Source organism: Dichomitus squalens (genome assembly GCF_000275845.1).
Source record: "Dichomitus squalens LYAD-421 SS1 unplaced genomic scaffold DICSQscaffold_17, whole genome shotgun sequence".
NCBI classification, from domain to species: domain Eukaryota; kingdom Fungi; phylum Basidiomycota; class Agaricomycetes; order Polyporales; family Polyporaceae; genus Dichomitus; species Dichomitus squalens.
The window spans coordinates 553,806-568,831 of record NW_006766899.1 but is presented as its reverse complement, the minus strand read 5'-3'; the positions used below and the strand labels follow the sequence as shown (position 1 = coordinate 568,831).

The window sequence follows — 15,026 nt, the reverse complement described above, 5'->3', positions numbered from 1 at the left end:
ACTCCCTACTATTTATACAAATGCAATGGTGCACAGACCAGGTACCTATTTGTCCCTGCTTGGTCAGAGTCTGCTGACTCATGTCCTGCCTCCTGACCTGTCACATGATGTCCTCATGACTGATACCTGAGTCATGCTAAGTCCGGGCTCCCTCCGATGAGTAAGCGCCCCTGCTGACGCGTGAGTCACCTGCCAGTGAGTGAGGATGGGCGCTCCCGGACCCTACAAGGTCCTGGGTTCGATCCTGGCTCCTCCACTTTCCGATACGAGTTGCTCGTGGTAAAGGTGGGCGTCTGTCCTGGTTCATATGACCCCTAGGTCACGTGGCACAAGAAAACTGTGACACTACCCCCTCTTCAAGATCTGAGCTCCTGCGAAGCGTTCAAACCAAATATTGCGTTGAAACTCCCAGACAACTGGTCGTGGATTGTTGAGAGCGATTGGCTGCGGTGCGTTTGGATGAAGGGCGTGGAATTCATCGAGTAGTTCCTTCACGTATTTGACATTGCGTACAGGTTCCCAGGTTGCTTCAGAAACATCGTAGCCGGCCCATTTGACAAAGTATTGTACGTATCCGCGGTTGACGCGAGAGTCTAGGATCTTTTTGACCTCAAACTCGTTGTGGCCTTCTACTTCGATGGGGTCAGGTTTCTCCGGATTACGGTTGCCGATCTCGTCTTCATGGTAGGGGATAAGCTTCGAAGCATAGAAGACGGGATGGACCTTGTTCTGTGGCGGAAGTTTGACTCTGAAGTCGACGGGTCCAATCTTCTCCGTTATCTCATACGGCCCATAGTTCTTGGCCGAGAGCTTGGCCGACGAGTTGCGGATTTTGAGGTCACGTCCTTTGAGCAAAACCTTGTCGCCAACCTTAAAGGGAGGGTCCACACGGCCTTGGTCGTAATACCACTTCATCCGTTCGGCAGCCATGGTGAGTGACGCTTGTGCTTGTTCCCTTGCTTCTGCACGATTGTGGAATACGTCTTCGAGGGAAGGGAAGGCAAGTTCTTCACGAATGTCAGGGGCCATCTTTGGGTTGTATCCGTACTCGATGAAGAAGGGCGACAGGCCGGTTGACTCGTGTGGGGCATTGTTGTACGCAAACTCCGCGGTGGACAGAAGGGATGCCCATTGGCCATCGTGTATAGATTTCCCAAACAGGACTTGAAAAGACGTGATTTCGACCCCGCAATGTCTGTGATCTTCTTCCGCTGACGCCCGACTGCTTTGACAGATGGCAATTTTGATACCCCATTCATGAGCGCAAACCACCGACACCCCTCGAGTTCACTCTCCGAGAACAGTGCACGAGGGAATGCACGTAGTGCGCTCATTGTGCAGTGCTACCAATTGCCGATATGGTGAGTCCTTTGACGCCCATACTAGTCGTAAACTTACAGTGTTGTCATTCCACGGCCGATAGCTACGTTGTTCAGTATGTACCACTGTATAATGTGGTCCCTCATCTGACAATCAAGTGAGTATGCTATAAATTTCAAGACAAATCTAGTGCACATTACCAATGAGATTTTGCAGCGCATTCAATCCGCCCGATTTTCCCACATCATTTGATGGTCCCTCCGCTTCCAGCTGGGCCGCTTCATCTGCGCCAATAGGCTCTACGTTACAAGTATCGGGGGATAATGTGAAGATAGGTTCCTCGTCTGCTGGTACAAGCTCTGGACGATTGTGCACTAACAGTCCCCCCCAATTGTCGTAGATCTGGTCGGGCATATCGGGGTGTATGGCTGGGCCATGAAGAGATGTCGCCCTCGGATGTGCGTATTGAATGGAGCGTGGATTTGGATGCTCTGACAAGGTGGAGTCATGTGGCCAGCCCAGGTCCTGCAACGGCTCGCTTGATAGCAACTGGGTGTCTTGGGGCGCAAAGGAGCTCGTGCGGTGCACAGCACCTGACCTGGTAGGCACAGAGTCGCTGCGGACATGATCCAAGGGCGAAATGGTGGTCTCAGGCAGGAAATCTTCAACAGTGTCCCGCATTCGGACATGGTGAACGTGGTCAGCGGTGTCTTCATGTCGGATTGCGAGCGAGAGCGAGAGAAACCGCTGGGGTTGATCGCAGACGTTGCACCTCCACTGATCCTTGTAGGTGTTATATGTGAAAACTGTATCATGTCAGGATAGGGTTTGTGTTTATATTGTATGCGTACGTTGCGGGTTAATGAGCTGTCGACTCGATGCCATGCTTGTATGGTATTGGAGGCGCTCTCAAGTCTACTATACTATACAAAACGTTGCTGAGGCTGACATCATGTGGTCTATATGCATATGTAATCGCGCCACAACCGCCCAACATGTGGAACTCCACAAGTGATCCCTCTGGTTTTCCATCGATTTTGTTGGCCACTGGAATTCCACTGGGCTTTCCACTGGAATCCCATCATCCCATCAATCCCACTGGCTGGCCACTGGCTCCCATCTGGCAGTGTAAGCCGAAACGCCTAGAAACAAGCTGATCATCAGCTTGTTTTCAAGCCAGCTCTCGGGCTAGCTCCATTTATGATGTCATACTTACCAAAGCTGGTATCTTGTAGGACCGGGAGGTCCCGGCGGGACAGCTGCGACTTGAATCACTTCGAGATGCTTGGCTGCCATAGTATGGCCTGGTATTTCCTGGATGGATGTGTTGACCCCTCATGAGTCACGCGTTGAGCACAGCGGCCATCCTCATAATAGTAATGGCAGCAGTCACCTTCAGCACGAAACAGCCCGGGAATGTGCACTACAATGCTGCTGACGAGTGAGATTATAGACTCTTGTGTATCCTGCTTTTTGTCTTAATGGCTTTAGCAGCCGTGTTTGAACTACATTACATATGCAGTCTTCAAGTTAATCCAGCTTGGACACTGAGCTGTTGAATAATGTGTCGCCCTATTTAAGTGAGCAGATAAGCTGACAGGTTCACACTGGATTCACTATTTCTGACATGCATACTCAGCCATTCCGTTGTGGCCTTCAGACATGTTTCGGCAGCTCACACCTGTTCAGGGAGATATATTGAACTCATGCACACGTGGTGTTATGTTCTGTGCATGTATACCATGTTGTTACTACGCTAGGAACGATGATGCTCAGTTCGCTGTCGGCGCATGCAACGTCTTGCCATATCTGGAATGTGAGCTTGCAAGTCAAGCCGTGGCTGGGGCCTGGCCAGGGAGTTGGCGCCCAGCTGGCCGGATCTCGGCTTAGCTTACTCCGGCTTGGTGATCCAGCGTGATCCAGCTCGTCAGCTTGGCTTAGCTTAGCTGGCTTGGCGGCAACACTACTTTTGCTGATGCTCAGCAGCCCACTGGTCGAGAGAGGAAACCTGCAGCACAACCCCACATTCAGTCATGGCGTCAGGGCCCTGCGAGCAGTGACACAGAGAGCTGCATTGGAGATGCACAAAACAAAGCCCATAAGGCTCGATACCCAGGAAATACAGCAGACCGAAACTGGAATACAGGTTACAGAGCGAGGTTCTAAATGGAGTATAGCAGGAAATCCGAGATGTAATAAGTTAGATACAAAGGAGCACCACAAGCAGGACCGGCAGCATATCACCATACCTGTGTGGGCCGTTGAAGAACGACTGCAGCGCAAGCACGCGAAGGGTGTTTGCAGGGGTAGAGATGTGTATGCAACGTCAACCGAGTTGACATCGACGGATGGGGTATCACCGCACCCTCATGGGTAAGGTATACGGTGGAGGGCGCGTGCGGCGTGACGAAGCATGTAGACGAGTGGGCAGAGAGGTGATGCGCTCGGGGCCAGCTATACGGTGCTTCTTGTTGCTTGCTGGATGTGGCCGTGAACAGTCGCGTTTACCGTCTAGGCTGCCCGGAACCGAGCTCTTCGATTGCTGCGAAGGGATACGATCGTCTTCAGGTCAGTCGGGACTATGAAGCACCCTCTCGAAGTGATCGAGCACGAACTTGTGGTCACGGATTCTCTGGGCTCATTCTCGATCCTCTGGCGTCGGTGTTTCGTCATTATCGTCCTCGTCCTCGTCGTCCTCATCACTATCACGGTGAGGGTGTTCTGCATCTTCTCCAAAGTAAACAATTTTGGGTATCGCAATGGGCGCAAGCCCTTGGCCAGGTTTGTCGGGGTCCATCGGCGGCAGTGGAGGGGTTGGCGGAGCTGCTTTGCGCAGGTCGTCTTGCAGGACCCTGTAGTGCGCCCGAAAACACTTCAGGAGCGTGTCAAGAAGCTCGTCCACGGGGCTACGGAAAAGCAGTGGACGATGTGGAAACCGGGTACTGAGCCATTCGTCGACCTCCATGACCAATGACTTCCAGCCGCATGTGTACAGGAACCCGGGGCCCGCGTAGTTGTGAAAGTAGTTGTCGATATATGAAATTGGGTGCGCGCAGTTGGAACGAAGGTGGCGGAGAGAATAGTAAACGAGGACGTGGAAGAACGACTCGAGTTCGTCTGAGATCCGGACAGCTTGAGCGGGGCGCGAGAGCAGATTCACGGGCATGAATTGATACGTTCCCTGGTCAATGGAGTCAGGAGAAATAACATAACTTTCTAACCGCGTGGAGCTCACCAGTTGATCCGTCTGCGTAGCGTGCGAAGGAGCCCTCTCATCGTCCACTGGCTTGGAATATTCCCAGTCGCTGAGAAGGCCGGTCCATACCACTGCGAGATTCGCTCCATTCTGGTCGCGCTTCACCTGCGGAATGATAAGGATGGTACCGCCACTCACGTCCCGATGAAGGAGGAGGGTCTTTGGGTTGGTGGCGGCTTGATGGTGTGCTGCGACAGGATATATCAGCGTCGATAATGATGGGATGATCGTTTCATCTAAGTATTACCTTTGATGGTGTCTAGCACGATGGAGGCCAGTTGCCTTCCATTGCGGAACTTTTTGAGGGGAAGTGCGACCTCTGCCACCGCAATCCGGTAGTGTTGGTGCTGCCGTAAGGGACCATCTGTCGGTAGATGCGATTGTTGCGCATCGTCCTGTTCTCTCTTACGTTTCTTGCTGCCAGAAAATGGGGAGCCACTGAGTGTGGGTGACGATGGCGGGAAGCTCGGAAACGATTGTGACTGCCCACGCTCCCACCAGTGGCCAGTGATGTTGATTTGGTCATAAACATTCCCGTGGCACACGAGGGTTGGGACGTTCTCTACTCCTGCGCGATTGAGCTTCTGAAGGATATCTCCCTCTCGTCCCGTGATGATGTGCGCCGCCCACCACATGTCCTTTAGCCAAACGAAATGATGAGTCTCGCAGTCCAACGCCACATAGCCGCGAGTTCCGCACCCAAACACTTCACTTGCACGCAAGACTGGTTGCCCTACGAGAAAGTTGCGCACTTTCCCGTTGCTTCTAATGTGGATCTTGTATCGAGGCCAATCTGAGCCGAGAGATGTGCGGAACATCGTGCGGACGTATTGGAAGACCGAGAGGCGGTTCATATCGTTCCCGTCAAGAGCGCGTTCCGTGTGATCGGCGTCATTGGGATCCATGAGCGAAACGAAATCCATAAGCCGAGAGTCGACGTCTCCGGGGAGAAGACGAGTGGCGCTGGAATCAAATCCAAGCGCAGCGTCATGCAGGAGGGAAATACGCCACAGGTAGTCGTGTAGGGTTTGGGGGTCTTCAAGGTAGTCGACGGATGTTGTAGCAATGATCCCAGCGCGATCCCAGCGCAGCAGACGGATATTCCTGCCGATGACGAGAAGAAAGAACAGGAATACACGATGCTGGGCAGTGAAGAGTAATTCGGCAGTTGCGGTGAGTTGGTTGAGTATTGTGCGGCGCTCCGCCGCCGCATCAATCTCTTCGTACACATCATTACAAGTTTCATGACTGAACGGGTCACCACCAACGACGTGACGAGCGAAAACGACTGGAACAATTTGAGCAGTCCAGGAAGGTAGCTTGCTTGCCGAGATTTGCTCGCTACGGAAGAGTCCTGCCTGGGTCGTCGATTTGTTCTGTCCAGTCTGTGACGGCAGATATGTAGACATCTTCACACCAGGAACGAGGATGCGCTCGTTCATAGCTTCTATCTATGAAAACGTTAGGGACTATCAAACAGGGAGACCGCGACTGGATTTACGAAATGCTCTGAGATTTCGCTTTGGGTCAGCACGTCGGCATCATGTAGTGTAGTCAGTACATGTTTCTGGAGGCCCTCTGCTTGAATATTGCGAGCCTTCGCGGCAGGTAGGAACGCGCGGGAAAAGTCGTCGCCTGTGAGGATAACCGCCGCAGATCGCGCCATGACTGATTCGGTGGTTGTGCAAGGTGGCCGTGCAGAGTAGAGAACACTCTGGTGGTTGTAGACGTGAATTTCCAGTGAATCAATGAGGAGATGCCGAGGAGAGATGATACTGCTGACAATGACTTGGAGAGTGACCAGGAAGGATGCTATGGTGCGGTTCAACTAAACGCCACCAATTTTGTACATGGTAAGCGCCGGTCTCCCCGTCGTCCTACTGCTCCCTCACATTACAGTCAAAATATCTGATAACCTGTCGTTTGCAAGTATTACCCATAGGGAACATATTCACTGTAAGGGTTTGTCAATTGGACCAATGTTGGCCCAGATGACCCCTTCCAAGTCGGGTAGATCATGTGACTTGAGCGCTTAATTCCTAATGTAGTATTATACTGTATTACATAATATTATGCAATGTCCATTGCTTGCGCCAGCTGTTCCGGTACACGACGGTGAGACTTATACCTACGGGAACTGAACTCCTCAACTTTCTTCTGCGCCTCACGAGCTCCTAGACCCTCAGTGTATGCATCAATGAATCTCCATGCACGATGTTCCCATTTCCGGATCAGTTCCACTGAAACAGACCGCAAGGCTTTCGGCATGTTCTCCCGGAGAGTGTCGAAGGTGTAATCGCAGTGTTCTCGGAGGCAATGTTTCACCGCACCCCAGAAGTACTCGATGAAGTTGTTTTCGCAATGGAATTTAGGCAGGAATATGCATATACGGCCTGCAAAGTGAGTAAGTGAATTTATAGGGAAAAGTCTATATGTAACGTACCAGCTGCTGCCGCTAGGTAGGCCTTCTTGCGTCTAGGCATTTCATAAGTTGGCGTTGAGTACAGGAGGTTCAGCAAGATGATGTGGTTGTCATAGTATGTTGTATTCCTATTCGTTCACTACTATGTACATTACTATAACAAGTACGTTGGCCTATGCAACCTCTCGACGACCACCAGGCTCAGGGAAGTCACGTGACCACTTAAGCGCGCGCTTAGCTCTGTGCAAAACTGGTGGCGTTTAGTTGAACCGCACCATAGCATGTTGGTGTTCAACACGTCAATACAGACGCGCGCCACAATCACCAAACAGCCGCAGATCGAACAAGCGCTCAACGCAATGGCGCCAACGGAACGTTGAACGTTTGAAGAACAGACATGCAAGGAAAGACTCGCCCTCAAAGGAGGGCGATCAATGTGTATAGAGAAGAATCCGACGTCAGTTGGGATGAACTTACTACTACTACAGTGTTACCGACAAGCATCAACAAGGGAAGGAGAGTAAAACATAAGTTACAGCGAAAGGGCCGGGCTCTGAGTATCGTATCACGTCTGATTTTTCATGCACTACTATGAGATTGGTGACGAACGGGAAGGCTTCACCGTAGAGGTGAGTCCCGACTTTATGATCAATGGATGGGGTACTACGTGCGGAATCGGGTTGGATCGCGGGGAGACGAGCAGAGACGGGGAAACCAGGCAAGCACGGAGAGGAGTCTCCCGAGGATTGCACACGAACGGCGCATGTTTTGAGCCACAGCGCGAGCACATCATGACCTCGCAGAGACGGGAGCGGTACGCGCGCTACTCCGCAGCCGGCGTGTCGATCCATGAAGACGGATTGGAAGGGTGGCATGTGTACGTTCGGGACCAGCTATGCGCCGCTTCTTATGGCTCCCATGTTGCGGTCGAGAAGTATCGGCGGGTGCGACCGGCTTAACAGCAGTCGAAGGCCGATTTTGACGTTCGGGTATCCGGTCATCCTCTGGCCAACACGTATCCCGGAGCGTCTGCGTCATGTACTCGAGCATGAACTTGTGGTCCATGATCTTCCTTGCGAGTGCCCGGTCCTCTTCCGACGGAGTGTTGTCAGCCGGACGATACTTGTCGAATGCATCGTCCTCGTCGACCTCGTTCGCGTCATCCCCGAAGAAGACAATATCGGAAACAGAGAACGTCATTCTCTTGCCGGGGGACTCAGGAGGGGGCGGTGTGCGACGACGAGGTGGAGGCATCGCTTTTCGCAAATCGTCTCGTATAAGCTTGTAGTGCGACCTAAAACACTTCAAGATCGCTTCAAGGAGGTCGTCCATTGGGCTGTTGAAGAGCAGAGGACTATGAGGGAACTGGAGGCTGAGGAAGTCATCTACTTGGAACGTGAGCGATTTCCATCCGCACGAGTGTAGGCCGCCGGGGCCTGCGTAACTGTTGAAGTAGTTGGTGATGTACGAATCCGGGGACTCGCAGTTGGAGCGGAGATAGCGGAGAGAATAGTAGAATAGGACATGGAAGAACGACTCCAGCTCGTCCGCGATCGTCACACTTGGACTTGAAGGGTTCGATAGGAGGTTGACCGACATGAACTGGTACGTGCCCTAAATTCAAGCAATAAGCCATCATGGTCGAGCGACTGAGGGGAAAACGAACAAACACTGACCATCTGGGACGTGCGCGGAGCGTTTGATGGGGCACGTTGGTCGTCCACAGGCTTCGCAAGCTCCCAATCACACAAGATGCCTGTCCAAACAATCGCACGTTTCGTGCCATCTTTCCCGTGCCTAACTCGTGGATAAATGAGGATATTTCCAGCGCTGATATCACGGTGTAAAAGGAGCGTCTTGGGGTTTGTGGCTGCCTGACAATGTGCTGCGAGCGCAGGGTAAGTCAGCGATCCCAAATGTCGATAGACGCCGCTTACCTTGAACAGTATCGAGAACGACGGATGCCAGCTGCCGTCCGTTCTGGACATTCCTGAGCGAAAATGCAACCTCTTTTACCACGATGCGGTAGTGTTGGTGTTGTCGCAAGGGGTGATCAGAGCGCGTGACGAGGTTGCGCATTCGTTCATCTCCGGGTGGCGGAAGTGTAGCCTCGTCCGCCGCCCCTCTCTTCCGCTTCCTACTGCCAGACGAGGCCGACTCCACAAGGGTGGCTGACGATGTTGGAGAACCCTGGCTAGAAGACGTCGAGGGTGCAGCAGAGGATGGCCGTTCCGAGTCGCGTCCCCACCAGTCCGCGGTGACAGTCACCTGATCATCGATATCCCCATGGCATACGAGGGTCGGCACGTTCTCCACGCCCGCCTCATTCAGCTTCTCTAGGACATCTCCCTCCCTGCAGGATATCATGTATGCTGCGCGCCAGGCGTCTTTCAGCCACACGAAGCGACGCGTCTCGCAGTTGAGAGCGACGTAACCACGGGTTCCGCGCCCTATGGCCCCATCGGCTCGAAATGTTGGTTTTCCGACCAGGTAGTAGCGCCAAGACGAACCACAGGGTACTCGGAGTTTGTGGCGTGGCCAGTCAGTGGCCAGAGAACTGCGGAACAGCGTGCGTGCATATCGGAAGACCATGCGGTCCCCGGATACCTCGCGGTCGAGGTCGCGCTCGGAATGATCCTCGTCGGTGGAGTGCTCAAGAGCGGCTATGTCCATCCGCAGGAAGTCAACGTCGCCGGGGAGGACGCGACTAGCGCTTGGATCAAACCCGAGTGTGGAGTCGTCGAGGGCAGAGATGCGCTGCAGGCAGTCCAAAAGCGCCGTTGGGTTGGTGTAGTAGTCGACGGATGAGGTGACGATAGCTCCGGCGCGGTCCCATCGAATTAGTCGGAAACTACGTCCGATGACGAGAAGGACGAAAACGAAAACGCGTTGTTGTGCGGCGAAGAGGACATCCACTATGGTCGATATGCGATCGAAGACTCGCTTGCGTTCTGCCTCAATCGCGCCATACGGATCGTCATAGACGGCGCGATCAAACGGATCGCCACCAGGAAAGTAGGGGCTGAACGCCACTGGGACGATCTGGTCGGTCCAAGATGGCGTCGTAACCACAGACGTTGAATTGTGACGGAAGATCGCGGCGTCCGTTCTTACGGCCTCCTTTCTGTTCTCTTCCGGAGACGGAAAGCGCGACACGGTCGCATGAGACAGGATGTGGGTGGTATTGACAGTTTCGATCTATTGTAATCGTCAGCTGCATATGGGAAAGAAGCGAGAGAATGACTCACGAAAAGCTTGGAAAGCTTCGCTTCAGATAGAGAATCGGCTTTTTGGAGTGCTCCGAGAGGTACTTGTGTCAAGGGTTTCATACAAGATGCGAATTCTCTGCACGGAAGGAATGCCTGGCAGAATTGGTCGAGGCCAAGTTCGGCAGCCGATTTCGCCATCGAGGATAACGATAGGCGGAAACTTGGGACAGAGACGTGGTAGTGGTAGAGGAGATGTGATGTGGGCGGTGGACTCAAGACGAGAGGAAGTAGTCGTAATGGAGCCAAAAGCGGCGCACAATGGTGGTTCTGGTCCAAGTCGAACATACGGACGCGCGCCAAACTCATCCCTAGGGATGAATAAGCGCCAAAAAAGCTCCAAGAAGCGCCCAACTGGTGTAGGCGCTTCTGGCTCAGCCTCTAGCTCGATTCAAGTTATGGGCACTGGCAATGGGCAGCAAAGACGGGGAGCTCCGTCAAGGTGCATAATTCTGAGACTTGCCTCTTTTGGACCTTGATCGCCCTCATAAGACTATGACTCGAGACTCGTCCAGGACTGTACATCAGAGAACTTAATTCGTTGATCACGAGATTGTAGTAGAGTAATTACAATACAGTGATCATAGCTAAAGAACTTGACTGTGGGTTCATAACACAAGTAGACATTCGACAACATCGAGGCATATGGTACTCATTACAACGTTCGAGTGGTGGACGGAGTCATGGCAAGAGATAGAGAGTCATATACTCGTTACTACAAATGACAGAGGGCTACCGCCGACGAGGTCCGATTTTGCGGCTTACCCTCCGGGCTTCTAGAGCTTCTTCCGCACGGTAAGAGGAAGCTTAGCACCAGGTCTCACAGTTGCTGCCTCAATAGTATCCAAGAGAGTGACGTTGGATGTATAGTTAGCCGATTGGACGCGATCTCCCACGGGCGGCTGAGACACCCATGACGGATCATCGTTCACTTGAAGGAATCGCCAAATCATGCCTCTGTGCGATGGTATGGTGATCTTCCGTGGTGGCGGCCGTTCCAATGGCGATTCATCGGATCTCGACTGAGGCGGCTGGTCGCCGCCCGCCGTAGCTGCTCTCGACCTGTTGTTGCCGTGTGTGATATGGCTACGGATCGAGCTGCTTGCCGGCTCCAAGCGCTTGGCGACTTTCTTGGGTGGGGGAGTAGGAGATCCGGGACATTCGCGAGCAGTAGCTTTGTGTATCGAGGGAGTCGTGGGTAACAATTTCGCCTCGGAGTAGTAGACCTGGAACCATGAAAGGAGCTCAGATATCAATGAATCCAAGGGAGGGTTGTCGAAGGATATATCAATGACGTCGAAGGAGCTGTACACGAGCTTGCCCAAACGAAGGAGTATCGCCTTGTGCTGGCCCACGATGATCTTCTCCTGATAGACGCTGTAGCAATCGAAAGCCTGGTCGATGAACGAAGCTACGTCGTAGTCGCATAAATTGGACTCGAGGTATCGTACCGCATAGTATATGAGGACGTAGAGAAAAGATTCCAGCTCGTCCGCATTCTTCACTGGCTGTAAGCTGTTCGTGAGGAGATTGGCGGATGCGAACTGCCAACACCCCTAAAATACACTGATCAAAATAATTCGAGACAGAGAAAGGCTTCACATACTATGAATACTGGCTGACGAGCGTAGTGCAGCTCATTGTCTCCAACGATAGGCTTGGAAGAGGCCCAATCGATGAGAACTCCGGTCCATTCCACTGCCGGAGCGACGCCCGGCTTCGTGTTCTTCAGTCTAGGATAGATCATGATATTGCGATCTGTGATGTTACGATGAAGAACGTGAACTTGCAGCTTGTGTGACGCTGCTGCTGCGTAATGCGCTTAGCAGAGAGACAAGTCAGCCACAAACTTCCCTTAGAACAATGTAAGGCGCCACTCACCGTAGATGCATTGTAAGATGATGTGTACCAGTTGCTGGGCGTTCAGAAATTCCTTGAGCGGGAAGCAGACCTCTCCGAAAGCGATACGACAATGTTTGCGATGTTCAATAGGGCAATCAACACGGAACCTCGGAACGTAACCATCCTGGGGCTCAAGTGGCGTAGGAGTAGTGTAGTGGGTATCGAGGCTCTCGCGCTTCCGCTTCTTGTTGTCTTTCCCGCGCGACTTCCCGGTCTCGGATCTCCGGTTTACCGAGCCAGATGCCACGGGGAAAGGGGGAGTTGTGGAGGAGGAGAACAAAGGCGGTGGATCCGTGTGTGGATGAGCATCTGGGAGAGGGTGTTTCTTCTCCCACAGCCTTCCCGTGGTCGTCACCTGGTTTCCAATATCACTGTGACATATGACGGTAGGAACGCCTCTAACTCCAGCGTCGTTCAATCGGCCCAAAACCTGACCCTCCGCCTCGACTCCATCGTACCACGTACGCCATGTGTCTTTGAGCCACACGAGGCGCTTCTCTTTGACGTCGTAAGCGACATAACCACGGGTACCGGGACCAGCGACCCCATGGGAAGGGGATACAGGCTTTCCGACAAGGAAGCAACGCTCTGAGATCCATAGGTGGTAAAGTGGCCACTCCTCGACCGCGATAGATCCCTTGAAGAGATCTAAGACATAGCGGAAGACGTGATTCTTCGGGAACGGGCTTTCCAGCTGGCGAGGAGTGTGGTCCACTGCACGCTTCTCGAGATCCGCGAGTATGCCTTGCAGCTCGCTTATGTTACGAGGTGTCCGTGGAAGGCGAACAGCGGTGGGATCCAACCCAAGTGCATCCGGCGACGCGTAGGAGACCCGCCACAGAAACTCGCGCAGGAGTTCCGGCTTCTTGTAATAGTCGGTGGACCTAGTGATGATGACTCCAGAGCGGTCCCAGCGCAAGAGGCGGAAACGGCGACCGACAATGAGGAGCATGAAGAGGAAGGTGCGATGCTGCAGAGCAAGGAGGAGCTCAGCGTACGAAATGACCTGGCCTCTACTCTGCTTGCGTAGAATCGCATCGGCCTCAACGATGCCATGCGTGCGATCATCAAAGGGATCAAACTTGTTACCCTGCTTACGATTCTTGAATTCCACAGGGAGATACTGGTCGATCCAATGGGGGCGTCCATCGTTTGGCGCGTCTTCGGGTTTGAAAAAAGCGGCGTCCACCTTCTGTCTGGTCACGTCGAGTGATATGGAATCAGGTCTGGATTCAGAGCGACGCATGGCCAGATTTGGAGAGAGATGGTGAGTTTCAACGGCTTCGAGCTGCTCCAGGCGTCAATTGATGCACGGTGGTTACGATACAGAGAACTTACGAAAAGATCCGTAACGTCTTTCTCCACCATTGCATCAGCTCTTTTCAGAGATTTGAACGGGTTTCGGGACAACTTAGGAAGCTCCGGGATGTCTTTGGTACGAGGAAGCAGGATGTCAAGGTATTCCGTGACTGACTCCAACTGGACCGTATGTTTGGCCATTTCTTCGGTGTATTGGAGACGACGTTGTTTGAGGTCGGAGAGTCTGCCGATGGAGAGAGCGCTAGTGTCCATTTTGCGGGGAGAGACCGCAATGCTGGCCGACGAAGCCATGGGGGATGGCATGGGTGGAGAGTAGGAGGCTCACCTGCGTAGCGGCCCGTGATCGCTCTTTAAAGCTCCGTAAGTTGAAGAATGGTGGGCATCTGCAACGTGATTCTGATAATCCCAGATTCCACTAAGCGAGTGCACTAAGCGAGTGCTGATTATTATGTGTCGATGGGGAACAATACTACTGCGTACGGTCAGTGCTCATAGGCATAATCGCTGACTTTCCTTTCTCGGCAAGTTGAGTGTCTACCCTCATCCTCGCAATAAGTCTCATACAGTAGATATAGTCAGAATGATAAAGGTAGAACTGGCCTTTTTTGCCCCATAGTTGCACAAATCATTTGGTCCTGGGCGCAGAGACGGGCACGTGCAGCAACCTGGCAGCCAATATTTGTAGCACATGCACCTTCAATCACTCACCGACCCATGATCTCGATTCTTGACAAGCGGGATACCACAGTTCTGTGTAGGTTGCGTGAGAGGCCATATTGGGAGCTGAGATGCCATTCTTATGGATGATTATTTCGCGACGACATGCACCTAGTGGCTACTATGTCTATAGCATATTTCTTCGGATGTGATGACAACTCAGGGATGGTGTGGACATAATATTGCCTCTTACTCACATGTAAGGCTAGTAGCGCTGCGGCGGTCCGTATAACAGTGATCCCCGAAACCTATGAGCAGTAAGGTACACCGTTCTTCAAGATCTGAGCTGAGAGTGGTTCAGCGAGGAGGAATCAGCATACGGCACGCAATCGAAGGTGACGTATTGGCAAGTACCCCGCCCTGTTGTTCCGCCAATGCGAAACATAGCTTGTCCAACGAAGGAAGCTGCGGGTAGCGTCGCGATCAGATATCCGGAGTCCACATCGAGGCCATTCGGGAGACAGTATAGAGTGCAAGAGGGTACGGGGGTGTTCGATAACAAAAGGGCTGGTGACCACTCAGCGCGAGAGGATGTTCACGTTCCTCCTCGAAAAGGTCTGACCCTGGGGTCAAGCAGAAGAGGCTGAGCCCGCACACCTCTGGTGGTGCCGCAGGTCCCCCTCTCGGAGCCCGCGTCCTTGATTAAATTCGAGCTGAAAACATCTCAGAATGATGTACGGACTTATATATTCAGTGTCAAGAATATTTCGTTCCCATAGGACGACTGTTGTAGCAGAATGCGCGTGCCGGCTGCCAAGGTTAGCAGCGATTTGTTCCATATGGAAGATGTTGGAGGCACAGATGAATCGTCGGGCGCATCGCG

At 52.8% G+C, this 15,026-nt stretch overlaps 5 protein-coding genes across 5 annotated transcripts; 1 reads left to right on the top strand and 4 right to left on the bottom strand.

Moving 5' to 3' along the window:
- Window positions 1-3,958: 3,958 nt before the first annotated feature.
- On the bottom strand, window positions 3,959-6,242 carry DICSQDRAFT_170786 (uncharacterized protein; the record flags this gene model as incomplete). Its single annotated transcript, XM_007366404.1, has 4 exons — window positions 3,959-4,501; window positions 4,556-4,764; window positions 4,824-6,027; window positions 6,078-6,242. 4 exons carry the CDS (start codon window positions 6,240-6,242, stop codon window positions 3,959-3,961), a joined length of 2,121 nt encoding a protein of 706 aa, XP_007366466.1.
- A 404-nt stretch (window positions 6,243-6,646) lies between these two features.
- On the bottom strand, window positions 6,647-6,973 carry DICSQDRAFT_62035 (uncharacterized protein; the record flags this gene model as incomplete). The annotated part of the gene is made up of 1 exon (XM_007366403.1): window positions 6,647-6,973. A coding segment is annotated over one exon (327 nt), but the record flags the coding sequence as incomplete, so codon positions are not given.
- Window positions 6,974-7,787: 814 nt separating this feature from the next.
- Window positions 7,788-10,405, bottom strand: DICSQDRAFT_170785 (uncharacterized protein; the record flags this gene model as incomplete). The annotated part of the gene is made up of 4 exons (XM_007366402.1): window positions 7,788-8,612; window positions 8,675-8,883; window positions 8,936-10,196; window positions 10,247-10,405. The coding sequence occupies 4 exons, from the start codon at window positions 10,403-10,405 to the stop codon at window positions 7,788-7,790; spliced, it is 2,454 nt and encodes an 817-aa protein (XP_007366464.1).
- Window positions 10,406-11,040: 635 nt separating this feature from the next.
- On the bottom strand, window positions 11,041-13,777 carry DICSQDRAFT_170784 (uncharacterized protein; the record flags this gene model as incomplete). Its single annotated transcript, XM_007366401.1, has 4 exons — window positions 11,041-11,820; window positions 11,871-12,073; window positions 12,146-13,454; window positions 13,505-13,777. 4 exons carry the CDS (start codon window positions 13,775-13,777, stop codon window positions 11,041-11,043), a joined length of 2,565 nt encoding a protein of 854 aa, XP_007366463.1.
- Window positions 13,778-14,444: 667 nt separating this feature from the next.
- On the top strand, window positions 14,445-14,928 carry DICSQDRAFT_137169 (uncharacterized protein). Its single transcript, XM_007366400.1, has one exon. The coding sequence runs from the start codon at window positions 14,578-14,580 to the stop codon at window positions 14,788-14,790; it is 213 nt and encodes a 70-aa protein (XP_007366462.1). The 5' UTR covers window positions 14,445-14,577; the 3' UTR covers window positions 14,791-14,928.
- The last annotated feature ends 98 nt before the right edge of the window (window positions 14,929-15,026 follow it).